The sequence below is a fragment of the Mustela erminea genome, chromosome 7 (assembly GCF_009829155.1).
Source record: "Mustela erminea isolate mMusErm1 chromosome 7, mMusErm1.Pri, whole genome shotgun sequence".
Taxonomy (NCBI): domain Eukaryota; kingdom Metazoa; phylum Chordata; class Mammalia; order Carnivora; family Mustelidae; genus Mustela; species Mustela erminea.
Window position 1 is genome coordinate 75,414,030 of NC_045620.1, and position 14,856 is coordinate 75,428,885.

At 32.9% G+C, this 14,856-nt stretch overlaps 1 protein-coding gene across 9 annotated transcripts in view; it reads right to left on the bottom strand.

Moving 5' to 3' along the window:
- CCDC88A (coiled-coil domain containing 88A) overlaps window positions 1-14,856 on the bottom strand; it is a 122,174-nt gene that overhangs the window by 67,275 nt on the left and 40,043 nt on the right. For all 9 annotated transcript variants that reach the window (XM_032352162.1, XM_032352161.1, XM_032352164.1 and 6 more), the window contains exons 4-7: window positions 12,781-12,850; window positions 10,543-10,601; window positions 4,522-4,605; window positions 2,829-2,969 (exon numbers count right to left, since the gene is read on the bottom strand). In XM_032352162.1, the coding sequence (XP_032208053.1) occupies window positions 2,829-2,969; window positions 4,522-4,605; window positions 10,543-10,601; window positions 12,781-12,850 (354 nt within the window). The remainder of the gene's footprint in view (window positions 1-2,828; window positions 2,970-4,521; window positions 4,606-10,542; window positions 10,602-12,780; window positions 12,851-14,856) is intronic.

Below are 14,856 nucleotides of genomic sequence, written 5' to 3' on the forward strand. Positions count from 1 at the left end.
TCAGGCTGTTTACTGCAAATCCTACTCTATTCCTTCAGCATGGTGCTTGCGGATAAGCATGGCATGAACAAGGGGCACTATATCTTTCTGATGACACCTATGGCCCTCTTCAAACTGAGTGACACCTTCCCCTTAGGAGAAATAGGTCTGTAAGCTGGAAAGGCCCAAACGTATGTGTAATACCTGATGTGATGATTCCTCTCTTGGAAGTTCCATTTTTTTCTACATAATGCTACACACATGGAAGGGCCTTAAAATATCCTAATGTACAGATTTTAATTTGTAATTTTGAAAGTCGTTCACTGTAAGTTTTCTTTGCACTTAAAAATGAGCATGCTGCTACCCTATGACCCAGCAATTGCACTACTGGGTATCTACCCTAAAGATATGCACCCGAATGTTTACAGCAGCAATGTCTATTATAGCCAAACTATAATATGTTGATGGACATCTAGGAAAGAACCTAGATGTCCATCAACAGATGAATGGATAAAGAAGAGGTGGTGTATATACACAATGGAATACTATGCAGCCATCAAAAGTAATGAAATCTTGCCATTTGCAATGACGTGGATGGAACTAGAGGGTATTATGCACGAAATAAGTCAATCAGAGAAAGAATTATCATATGATCTCCCTGATATGAGGAAGTTGAGAAGCATTGTGGGGGGCTTGGGGGGCACAAAAGGAATAAATGAAATAAGATGGGATCAGGAGGGAGACAAACCATAAGAGACTCTAAATCTCACAAAACAAACTGAGGGTTGCTGGGGGTAGGGGAGGAGGGAGAGGGTGGTTGGGTTATGGACACTGGGGACAGTATGTGCTGTAGTGAGTGCTGTGAAGTGTAAACCTGGTGATTCACAGACCTGTACCCCTGGGGCTAATAATACAATATATGTTAATTTTTTTAAAAAAGAACATACTGCTTTTATACTCTGAAGTGTTCCAAAAAATGTTATGAATATGATACTTACTACTTTCTTTTCTCCAGCATGGCTGGTAAATTTTGTAGAGAAATTAGAAACTACAACCATAAACATGATTTTGATATATTTATTCAGTGTGATATAACTTTCTTATATTTTATTTTTTCATATAACTTTCTTCTATTTTATTTTTTATATAAAATAAAATATTTTGGAGGGAAAAATATCATAAAATATTTTGAAGGAAAGAACAAAAGAGCTAAAGAGAAAATCTAAGGAAGAACTTGTTTCAATCCAATTGATTAATACAAAATTATTGTATTTACATTTGTCTCATATTTTTCACAATTATTTTTAAGAATCTTTTCTAATTAGTCCACTGGTGACCCAAACGAAAGAGTTTTCCTCTAGAAAACTGTTTAAAAAACCAGCTAGCAACTTGTTTCCAAATAACTTGAGACAAAGGAACGCCACCACTTTTTTCTTGTTAAAAAACAAATTCAACTAAAATGCTTAATTAGGCAGGATAATACATTTTAAAAAGTTCTTCAAACAATCAGTATAGTGTTTCATATTCCTTAGTTTTGACACAGATCACATAATGATAAATTTTTTGTTCTCATTTCTCCAAAATAATATTCTTCTTCACCCCATATTATAGAAATAATCTATAGACTATAGAAATAATCTAAGTATCTCAGGATAAGTTTGATATATATTAGAGACATTTAGTTCATTCTTCCTTTGGTCTTACTTGCCTTAGGTTTTTTAAAAATTAGTTGTTGTTCTAAATATTTATTTCCTATCTTTTCTTCTCTTTTAATGCCTAAAGAAAAACTGGAAAATCTCCATCTATAGCGACATGAAAGTTTTGTTCAGAGAAAAAAAAAACCTTTAGGAATTTCTTCTATGTAAGTCTTTCATTAGCCCAAAGAGTAAACAAATTCTCTGGAAATAAGCTCAAAACTGTCTCTTCCAGGAGTGCTCAGTGGTGCAGTTGGTTATGTATCCAACTCTTAGCTTTGGCTTAGGTCATGATCTCAGGGTCCTAGGACTGAGGCTTATGTTGGGCTCTCTGCTCAGTGTGGAGTCTGCCTGAGATGCTCTCTGCCATTCCCTCTGCCCCTCCCTCTCATGCTCTCTCTCTCTCAAATAAATAAATCTTTAAACACACACACACACACCTGTCTCTCCCATGTAAATGGAGCAACTGATCAAAGCTACACATTCTTTTAAATGGCAGAGCCCTTTGGTCTGCTATTAACAAAATACTATTCACCATCACATGCACTAAAGTCTAGACTTCTATAAAATTACTAGCTGTTTTCAGAGTGCAGGCAAAAACCCTGGTGCAATTTTACTCTTTTGAAAAAGCAAAGTACTTTCTTACGGGAGCCTATAATAATTCTTTTTTAAAATCACACCTCATTTATTGACTACAAAAAATTGAGACTTTTTGTGAGACATTTTATTCCGAACACCTGTTTTCTCCTTTTATTAAACTTATTTTTCCAACCTCAAAATGTGGCAGTAAAACTAAGAAATTAACCTTAAGCAAATTCTCATGCTTCAAAGGAATGATTTTTCCATTTACATCAACAGTATTTTCAGTTTTGCACTTTTGTACTGTTGCCAGGGCTGTGGAGATGACTTAAAAGCACACAGGAACAAAATCGGAATAGATTTAAAAGAAAGGAGAAAGGAAAATCTAACTGCAATCTCTTTACTAGCAATTTGGGGCTCTTATCTACCCTTTTTGGTTCCTGTGCTGCACAAAAAAACAGACATAAAGTACTTTATTACCTGTCCCTAAGAAACAAAGTATCAATTTTGAAAACCCTCTGAAATCACTTTTGGAAAGCAAACTTTCACAATATATACTAAAGGAAATTTACAAACCTCTGAATGTTCATCTCTCTCATCTATAAGTCTTTTTAGATGTAATGCCATATTTTTCAAGAGTGGTTCTATTTCCTCTTGAGACATATCAGTCACTTCCATCCATTGCAGATCAAACACATTTTCCTGATTATGGGTTACCTTTAGCAAAGCAACCAAAATAAACAATGTTTTAGAATAGCTAATACTTAAAAACTGATTTCATTTTAGTACAATATTAGCTCAAAATTATATATCCTTTTATCATAAGAATATGAGAAGCAAATCTGATCCTAAAGAACACTTGAAATCAATGAATGATGAAAAGGCTAATAATAAGAATTATTTTTACTAAGTATAAACTATAAATAAATTTCTATTTATCTTCCTGTCAACTAAAAAGTAAAACATTTCATTCAGGCATTAAATGTTGATATGTTTGACAACTATTTTAACAAAATCAGTTGAACTTTTGAACTTTTCTTTAGGTAAGACTAAATTTATTGTGCTTGATTCAAAAGCAAAAGTTTTTTAATCCTGTAGGATATGTGTTACTGCACTTGTATACTTGAAAAGCTACATTTTTATAGAGTCTGAAGACGACACTACCACAGAACCTTAGGAGAAAAGGACTACTAACATAAAGATTTTTTAAAAGAATGGAAAAGTTACATAAATGAAATACTTATTTCTTGCTTTTCTTTTCTCACTGTGATTCTGATATTCTGCTTTAAATTTTACAAGAAACTGCAAAAATAATGCTTTCAAGAATGATGAATGGCAAATTTAGTAACTTGTAATATTTAGCATTTATTCAAAATAAAATACAAACCATAGAGAGAGCATAAACAAACAAACAAACATATATAAGGGGAAACTACCAAAACCCCCCGTATCTTGTGGAGTACTAATCTGCTAATTGTTGACAACAGTATTACAGACAAGATAGTTGGACTCTATGAATGCTAACACAAAGGAAAGATGATATACACAACACAGGTTATTCAAATAGAGACTATTTTAAACACTAACAATTTTTGCTATTTAAAAATTCTCTCCCTTTCCTCAGTTCTCTTTCTAATCAACATGTAAATTATAACATGATCTAGTCCTAAAAAGTCTTGTTATGTGTGTAAGATTAAAAGCGCAAGACTAGATAGATGCAGAAATAGCAGTTTTTAAAACCCATCTGTTATTTTAATTACTTAATATTGCACAATATGTCCTAGACTTAAGTTTTTATAAGATGTTACAAATCACTAATGTGTTATAATTCAAGTAATATCTTCAATAAAAATTATACTGTGTCCATTCAAAAGGAAATCACTGGAATGAATTAGTACTAAGGTTATCTTCTGACCTTTCACTTTAGTTTTGAATTACAGGCAGTGATCCAGTTTCTGCTGCTTCCGTTTACAATACTGTTCATCTGTGCTAACAAAGACATACACTTCATTCCTTAAACACCTTCCACCTAACATATCTATGGATAAAAGCAACAGTACACGGTAGTTTGCACTGTGCCATGAGGATTCATTTAAGAAGTTATCTCTAAAGAGAAGACAATAACTTGTCTAACAGCAGGGTTCATCTGTATCTGACCTTGATTTGTTCTTGCTTGTCCTAAGACTTCAAGTATTTGGAGAGATATAAACACACCACAAGCTTCATAAAAATTAGTATTAGTATATAAAAACTATGTATAGGTTATTACCTCTTGAATATGTGCCGCAACTGCTGCTTTTGTATCAAAATCTAAACTTTGAATTCTTTCAATAAATTCTTCTTTTTTCTGACACTAAAAGAAATGAATAAAATGGTCACTCATGTTTTATGGTCTACAGTCCTTAGTATGTTGTAAATAACCAAAAACTCATCAGGCCAAAAACTTGGCTCTGTTTTGAACAGTACAATGAAGGTTTTGTTTGTTTTGCATTTAAATGGTCTAATATACTTACCTAGAGAAAAGATAACAATTTAGAAATATTTATTCAAAAAGCACAGCACTGAAAACTCATACTATTTTTATGTTGTAAAGTTCTAAAGCGGGAAACCATTACACAACCCATCTGAGGTCAGTACAATATTATTATGCTAACTTTACAAACAGAAAAGTAAAGAATCAAGAACTTGTTTCAGGGAGGATAAGTTACTTGCCAAAAAACACAGTGAGTCAGTGGTAGAATTCGGAATACAGCCAAAAAGCTCAGTCAGTCTTTGGCTATCATCAAACAAAACAGCCTTTCTTCTTAGGAAAAAAAAAATTGTAAGCAATTTTTACTTCAAGCTTACAATCCATTCTCACATCTTCATTCTATCAATCTTAATAAAAGAAACCTACTTTTGAAGCCCAGTTCAACATTTATAAGGTATTATAAATATTTGATTTGTTTCTATCATAACATAAAGTTACCAGGGGCAAAATTCAAGAGTATATACAAGTACATATATACTGAGTGGAATAAAGGCAGCAATTCTTTATTGTATAACTTTATAAAATCTTTATATAAATTCAGAATATTATGATATAAACCTAATCTTCTTCTTTCCAGTCAGTACTAAATAACAGTTTAACATGCATCTTAATATCTCTACCTCCCATCTACATCTCTTAAACTGCAATCCAACTGCTGGTATAACTGTACTCTTGGAGCTACCAAATGAAAAGTGCATACAAAATAGACAGCACTGCCTTGTCTAGCTTAGTTGCATCTCCTGGGCCAATTATCCAACTACTAGTGAAGAGAATATACTCACAAAAAGAAAAATTGGTTCTTTGATCATTAAAAACTTAGCAAAGTTCTGCTTTATACTCTACATATTTATTATCTCAAATTGTAACATTCTATTTCCATTGTCTACAATTTAACTTAACACATTCCCATCTGTGCAAATAGTTTTATGCCCTGTTAAAATTATTAGAATGATATAATAATATTTAAAATTAAATTACTAAGAATGTACAATTTCTAGCTGTGAGTAGGAAATTGAGTTTTAGGTGATGGGATGAAAATTAGTCAATTTAAAAACAAGAATTTTTTTATCTGTAAATAATATTTGACAGCTCTGGTGAGAATAATTAAGAATCACTTTCTGATAGTACTTTTGTAGCATAATTAACTTTTTAGGTATGGTGTGCCCAATTTTTAAATTTATTGCTTCCAAAGATGTTGGCCTATAGTTTTCCAGACAAAGAACAGATAAAATAGCAGGGTTATGATGACTATGATTCAGTGGAAAGGTCTCCCAATTCAACTGCCATATCTTTGTCTGCCTTCAGTTTAAACTTAATACATATACTTCCCTTCTCTAAGCCCTATAGCCAAATCATTAGCTATATACGGCTACTAAATACAAAATGTAGCTAGTGCAACTGAGCAAATGAAATTTTCATTTTATTTAATAGTAATTAATTTTAATTTAGCCTCATGTGGCTTACAATGGTTACTGTATTGACAGCCCCATTCTAGAGCATAAAGAAGTCTGGTGTTTAAAAACAGACATATAAATAGCTTTACTTCCATATATGAAGGCTCTCGTGAAGAAGACTAGATAATCATCGGCAAATTTTTTCCACCTAAAATGAAGTTCTCTTTTATTTTTATATAAAGTTCTTAATATGTTATGGGTACTAAAGTTCTTTCTAACTCTATTATAGCAACCGATATCTAAGTCAGCAGATTACAGATATTCCAAGAAAAGTGCAGAAAAGTTATGGGGGTGGGGGTGGAGCACGTACGTGGCTTAATTGGTTAAGCCTCTGACTCTTGATTTAGGCTCAGGTCAGGATCTCAGGGTTGAGCCCTAGGATTAAGGCCTGTGCTGGGCTCCCTGCTCAGCAGAGACTGCTTAAGATTCTTGCCCTTCTCCTTCTGCCCTTCCCCTGTTCTCTCGCTCTTTCAAATAAATTAATCACAAAAAATAAGGAATGAAAGAAAAAAAGAAAGAGAGAGAGAGAGAGAAATTATTTGGGTAGGAAGTTGAGGACTGGAGGAAGAATTGCATTAACCCTGAAGTTATACATCTTTCACCAGAATTTAAGCTCTTAAACTCCTCAAATTCCTCACATTTTCACTTGGTATTCTCAGTGCTTTCTCTTATTAAAAAAGACAGGATTATGAAGATAAACTATACTAAAATAAAGGAAAGAATACCCAAAACAAACCACTGAACAATAAAATGAGGAATACATTATACTTTTTTCAATAAAAATAAAACACCAATGACTGAATAGACCATAATCTATCAAAAGTAAAACAAAAATATGCCATATAAAAAAATAAAAATGGAAAAACTAAAATTCCCTCTTTAAAGAATGGCTTTCCCCTCACCCCCAAAATAGAAAGTAATAAATGTTGGTGAGGTTGTGGAGAAATTGGAACCCTGTGTACTGTTGATGGAAATGTAAAATGGTACAGAAACTATGGAAAACAGTATGGTAGGTCTTAAGAAAGTTGAAAATAGAACTACCAAATATGATCCAGCAGTTCTTCTGTATAGACAGCAAAAGAACTGAAAGCAGAGACTCAAAGAGCCATCTCTATACCTAAGTTTACAACAGTATTATTCACAATAGGCAAAAAGTGGAAGCAACCCAAGTGTCCATCAATGAATAAAATGTAGTATATACGTACAGTGGAATATTATTTAGTTTTATAAATTAGGATATACATGCTAAAACGTGGATGAACCTTAAAGACATTATGCTAAGTGAAATAAGTCAATTATAAAAGGACAGATACTGAATGATTCCACTTAGGTCCTGGAGTAGTCAAATTCATAGACAGAAGTAAAGAATGGTGGTTGCCAGGGGCTAAGGGTAAAAGAGATATAGGAAGTTACTGTTTAATAGGTATAAAGTTTCAGTTTTGGAAGATGAGAAAAGTTCTGAAATGGGTAGTGGTGATGGTTGCAAAACAATGTGAATGTATTTAATGCTAATGAACTGTACTCTTAAAAATTTAGTAAAATAGTGACTTTTACGTTATGTATAAATTTTTCCCTGACTAAAAAAAATTAAAAACACTATCAGCAAAAAATTCCCTCTATACTAAGCTACATTTGCTATTATCATGTATTCTCAGAAAAAAAAAATTGGAAAAAATTGCCTCAGCGAAGCTATGTATTGCTTCATTTCCCCAAAATGTAATGAGATAATTAATGTTCTAAAATGCTAATTTTTAGGATGCTTTACAGATAACTGGTAGGAAAACAACAGGCTGTAGCCCTCAAGCTGACCAAGTTCAAAAATAGCTTTCTAAATCAAATACTAGTGTTAGAATTGCTTGTGAGGGCAAACATAAAGGTCAAATTTTAATTTCAATCACACCTGACACAGTTTCAACATTATGCAACCTTGCAAAAGCCCAAAATAAATAATATTTTTGGATACTAAATAGCCAGTACTAATATAAAACTAAGATCTGCTGATTTTCACATGGGCTTCAGAGAAAAATATTGGTAAACAACATATACTGCAAATATTTTTCCTTCTGTGTAGGATGATTTTGCTTGAGAATCTCTCAACTATCTCATGGCGGGATGCACAGCTGTATGCCCATAAAAATTTTAGCTGATGCTCAGAACTGATTCAGAAGATGTGTTATTCACTAAAAAAAGATTCTGGTGGAACTGGACTGGTTTAATTCCTCAATAATGGAAATATCTAAGCCCTGGCATTGAATAGTTTTCTTTGTATTCAAAGTTATTCCTGTGGATTTATGTATAACCAAGGATAAAAAAGCCTTAATTATAAATTTATTCTGTGAGTTAAGATCTTTGGATAGTGACTAATTTACTGTTTTGAATGCTACTTCCCCTTAAGAATTTCAAACTTTCTTCTTCAAAAGAAACAATTTTTTTCCCAATTTCCTTATGCTTCCTTCCATTTCTATTTCTTTTCATGAATATAGTATCTTTTTTAAAGTTTGCAGCCCACTAAATTCCTGGACTTTAGTATCATATCAGCAACTTTAACTTACTATTTCTACCTACAAATCACAAGTATAACAGAAAAAACTAATCTTGATGTGGAAAAACATTATTTATGCCACTTACATATTATATTAAACATTAGACATTTTAACCTGTTGAATTACACAAGGACAGATTTTCTGTAATAGACATGACATTCCAGAAATTATTCAAACAATACTTGTTAGCTGATTGGTTTTGTCCTGAAGTACCTTTTAGTTCTTCAGTATCAACAAAGGTTTCTAATTGTTCATACAGAGAGTTAAAGGCTAACCAGAGATTCTGTTACACATTTGATGTCGTTAGCATCAGTGGCTCCCAAATACCGACAGGATGAAATCTAAATTCTATTTTAAATATGGGATACTACAGTTATAGCAAATAGGGTGGGGTTAGCAGCTTAGATTTTATAAGGTTTTTTTGTTGTTGCTTTTACAGGTGGTAATAATGATTACTTCTTTAATATTTTAGGCTTTCCCTTAACTGTTCATAGAAAGTTCTTAGTTCTGCTCCATTCCCACTGTCAATTTAAGTAACCAGAAATAACAACCAAATAGTAACCAGAAGTTACAACCAAATTTATGCTGTCACTATGTTACTTACATTTACATAACATCCACTAATAGAGGTATTTTTTTAAAAGCAAATACATTATTCAAGGGTGTAAATAATTAAGGACTGTGTTTCTAATTTAGGATCAGATGACCAAATTAGAACAGCAATGACCACAAACACCATATTTACTGAATTTTCAATCAATTATGAAGTAAACACTTGTATATTACAGAGCATGAAACTTTAATAACATGCATTGTGTAAATCCATAGCTACCGAGCAGTTAGCTCTAAAAGCCACACTCTCTTGGAATTATAATTTCTGGCATATATATGTAAAAAATTACTCATGGCCACAATATTTATTTATTCACAAATAAATTCAGTCCACAAATAACTGAAGTAGTTTAACACTGTAATCACTTATCCAAAACATGGCTGATTAAAGGAAAAATCAACATAGAAAAATAGGTTTTGAAGTCAGAACAGAGTTTAAACTTAACTCTTTGGCCTGTTGGCAATATGAATCTAGAGCAACCATCCTGGTTTGTCAGAGACAGTCCCAGTTTACACATGCAGTTCCTCTGTAATTGTTAACAGTACCCATTCCAACTCTCACAAGTGTCTTAATTTGGGTAACTTAAATGTCATCCCATCTAAACACCAATCTTTTTATGTGAAAAAAGAGAAAAGAAAACCTACATAAGAATCATAACTGACACAAAGTGGGAATTCAATAAATCAATGCTGCTATTATTATTATAATCACTCATCAAAAGGGCAATATAATAATAATCCATACTCCTAAATAACATTTTTCATAATTTTTGCTTCTCTTTGTTGTTAATCCTCCCTTCTGTAACATACAAACATGCACACATTAATCATAAGGATGTTTTGGGAGAAGTTTTTAAGAGTACCTCTAAGGAAAATTGAAAAACTTGAGGCTGGTAAAAGCCTCAAAATAAATATATATATATGTATGTATATATAATTTTTAAATAATACAACTATCTGATAATATAAGCGCAGTCTGAAATAAAATAACAGTGTTTTCCTTCAAAATCTCCTTAGAAGGTCATAGTTACTTAAAAGTTCCTAACAGACTTTGAAAACCAAACCCCTCTTTAAGTCTTTCAGAAACTAGAGCCTGAAAAAAAAATAAAGAAGTTATTAAAATGAAAATAGGAAGAAATATTTTAACTTACCTGAACTGCACAACCCAGTAAAAGTAAAAGCAACTTTTTAACTTCTTCAGTGCCTTGTTCTGCAATAAAAACGATTGCTAAGTACTACATTTTACTTTAGTTCAACTCTCTTTCTTACATTGGTAGAATCCCTTCTAAAGGTAATATTCACAACAACTTGACCCAACGATTATGTATTCAAGTAGAGCAAAGAAGTCAAAAGAGCAGCTCTGTATGCACAATGTGGTAATAGAAGAAATGGGCAAGGTTGTCCGTTTTGAAGGGTTGCAGCACAGATAAAATGGCCTTCAAGACTCTATGCAATAAAGTAGGCTAACTACATAAATACTCTAGTTTTCCATAAATGATTATATCACAGCAGTAAACCAAATGAACTGCTGATATGGGGACATGCCACAAATTCAACCAAATGGTTCCTAATAGGCCTAGCTTCTCTTAGGCCTATTAGCGTTTTCTTTCCAAAACACCTATCTTATATGATTCATCTATCTGTAAAATTTAAATGGCTTTCCACTGTGTAGGCTTATGAGGATCAAAACTTTAAATGTTACAGCAAAGCTGATAAAATGAATGTATATAATAAGCTGGATAAAGTTAATGATCAGTAACAGAACTGGATAGTATATTGGCTGTTGAATAATACTCAATTCAGATTTTCTCAAAATATTCAGCTGAGAAAAAAAAAAGTCATTTCTTTGGGCTAAATTTCACTATCAGGGCAACTGTCTATGACAAATTCCGAGTCTTCTTTTCAAACATTCCCTCCTACTCTCCAGGAAACAACTTAACTTTCTTAGCCACGCTAATCACCCTTCCACAAATATATATACATCCACACTCCTCTGCCTTCACTTCTGTCACTCTCTTTGCTTGTCTTTATTCCCTCTAGTTAACTACTTACTAATAGCAATCCTAGGCACAGCTCTAACAATTTCAGTGTAGCCTTTCCTGGCAACCACCCATCAATGGTCCCCAGCCTCCATGAATCTGCCAACTTTAAGAATAATTACCCCCCCCCCCCCCCCCCCCGCCGGGGCTCCTGGGTGGCTCAGTGGGTTAAACCTCTGCCTTTGAATCAGGTCATGATCTCAGGGTCCTGGAATCGAGCCCCACATTGGGCTCTCTGATCAGCAGGGAGTCTGCTTCTCCCCTCTCTCTCTGCCTCCCGCTCTGCCTACTTGTGATCTCTATCTGTCAAATAAATATTAAAAAAAAAGAATAATTACCCCATATTTTATATGCCTAATACTTTTACATAGTTCTATTTTGTACTAATTATTACAGGATTTCCTAGTCATCTGCGTATCTCTCACCAAAACACAAGATCCTCCAGGGTACAGACCATTTTCTTTATATCTCCAATTTGGTAGGTAATCATTAAATGCATGTAAAACTGAAAATAATTCCATTCTACATATTAAAATTTGATTTCATTTTTTAATTTATATAATCAAATATTCCAGAATATCTCTAAAAACTATCTAAACTCCTAATTCACTTCATCTAAGTGGTAATTTCCTCAGGAAAAAGAGCTGCTTGATTTTAGTTTTTATTTTGACTTTATTTTTGTTTGTTTTGAATGAGAATGGGGGGTGAGATCTGGAGAAGATATACTTAGGATTTGGGTTATGGGTAGCCTAAAAGAATAAGTCCGTTGTTGAACTGGTTAGTGGCTACTAATTTCCTTAATTGTTTAAAAATCAAAACTCTGAACAGGTCACATTTAAAATCAGGCAAAAAGCAGAAACTTGTGAAGAAAATAATTTAAATGATATAAGAAAACTGCTTCTCGTCTTTCCATTTAGAAATAGTTTCATATAACCTAAACATCAATCAATAAAATCTTAGATTCAAATAGTTCTAGCAATGAAAGATAGCAGATATATGAAACAAACCTAGAAATTACTTCAAAATCACTTATTTCCTTTAATCTTATACGCACATTATCTTCTATACTTGTTTATAATGAGACACTAAAAATCATTACAGAAAGGTATCGATTTGGTAGAGCTGAAAAAACACTGCACTTAACCTAAAATGCACATCTGTAGTATGTAGATCTCATCTACATATCATAAATATTCAGTTTATTTTCTCTCTACAAAATGGAGTATCACCTCTGACTTTCACTAGAGTCATGAAAAACCTATTGTATTCATATAAATAGGCAAGATCTTGATACACATTACAGTATTACACGAAGGACTATTATTACATTATGCCAATTTTAATACTTACCAGAAAAAGGATTTTTGCCAATGATTAAGACATTTGGCAATGACATCATGATCAACTGCTGCAAAGTCTCCTGTAAAAAGATATCCCAAATGTTGTTATATGGGTAATGCTGACTAGATAATTATCAACAAGCTATAACTTACCATTTGTGCACTTCTCTGTAGATATGCTACAATGCAATTAAAAAGCTTTTGCATAAACAATGAATCTTGGAACACTGAAAAAATAAAATTAAAAAAAAAAAGATGAAAAAAGTTATCCAAGGTCTTAAAAAGACTTATGGTTTCACTCATGTGGAATATAAGGAATAGCTCAGAGGACCACAGGGGAAGGAAGGAAAAACTGAATGGGAAGAAATCAAAGAGTAAGACAAATCATGAGAGACTCTGGACTCCAGGAAACAAACAGATCGTTTAAGAGGGGAGGGGCATGAGGAAATGGGGCAACCACATGATGGGTATTATGGATGGCACCCAATGTGATAAGCACTGGGTGTTGTACATAACTAATCAATCATTGAACACTACGTCAAAAAACCAATGATGTATTATATGTTGGCTAATTGAACATAATAAAAATTAAAAAAAATAAAAATAAATAAACCAAAGAAAACAAATGCCAAAAAAAAAAAAAAAGACACCAGGGTAACAAAAATTATAAGGTCAGCTATACTTAATAACATATCTATTACTTACAAAATAGGGGCAACTTGGTAGCTCAGTTGGTTAAACATCTGCCCTCAGCTCAGGTCATGATCCCAGGGTCCTGGGATCAAGCCCAACATTGGGGATTCTGCTTCTCCCTCCCCTGCTCAGTGAGGAATCTGTTTCTCCCTCTCCCTCTGCCCTGCTTGCGCTCATGCTCATGCTCTCTCTCTCTCAAATAAAATCTTTAAAAAAGCATTTTCCCATAAGCAGTATGTGACATGTACCAGAGGCTCATTAGAATTAATCTTTTATCTTTAACTCTTTATAGATATGTATGAGAAAGTTCCAAAACATTTTCTTCAGTGTTATATTTACTAGCCCTTTAAAAAACTATTACCAAAAACATGCATACATTTAAAAAAAATGTATATACTCTGTATGTGTATCTGATTAAATAAGTAATTAAGAGTAAGTGTAAAAAACTGCTAAAATCATTTACTCCAAAGACTGAGTGAGACCAAGTCTGGTTTTTTAATAAATGAATTTTCCAGTTCAAAGCAAGTTATCTCAAGACGGAATATGCTATTAGCAAGTAGGTAACCGCTAAATGGACTTAAGGGAATAAATTTCTAATTCTAATTTTTAGTTTCCTTGCCTTGAAGCAAAATTATCAGGACTATCATTGTACATATGTAAACAAAACCATAAATAAGAGATGTATAAAAAAAGCAATCACTATTTTGTCTCTATCCCATTTAGCAAATAGTCTAAGTCAGAACAAAGAACATTCAAACTAAGTATCATAAAAGGAGGCATTAAATTTTAAGAGATCCTGAATTATTAGAAAAAAGCTTTATTTCAACTTCAGGATAAAGGATTAATTCTCATTTATACTTATTTTGAAATAACATGAGTGAAAACTGATAAATCATACTAGAAAACACCAACTCTTCAAGGCAATTTATTATACTGATTTACCATGTAACATTCTATGTTGATACACTATTATAATGAAACTGTCCAGGTGAACAGTAATCTTCAATATGGTCACTACCTTGTTCCTCTACTCTTTTCCTCAGTTGGCTCCCCATTCTCTGCCTACTCTGTTACTCCATGCCTCAATGCTAACTCAGTCTCTTTGCAAAAGACAAATGCAATCTCATAGATTTTTTTAACCATATGGTATCATCAATGACCTCATGTGTTTCACTTACACACTGTGAAATTCTATTATATTTGGATGACACAACTGCTACAGGAAACTGTTAAATTTAAAATTATCTCCATGTATCTAAAAATGTACCTTAGTATAGTAGAATCTGATACCTAGCATAGCATACTCTGGAGGAGGCCAGTCCAAATGCCTAGGCTTAAATGAAGGTTCCATGACTTACTATGTATGTGAATTTTGTTGGGAAGGGTAAAAAAT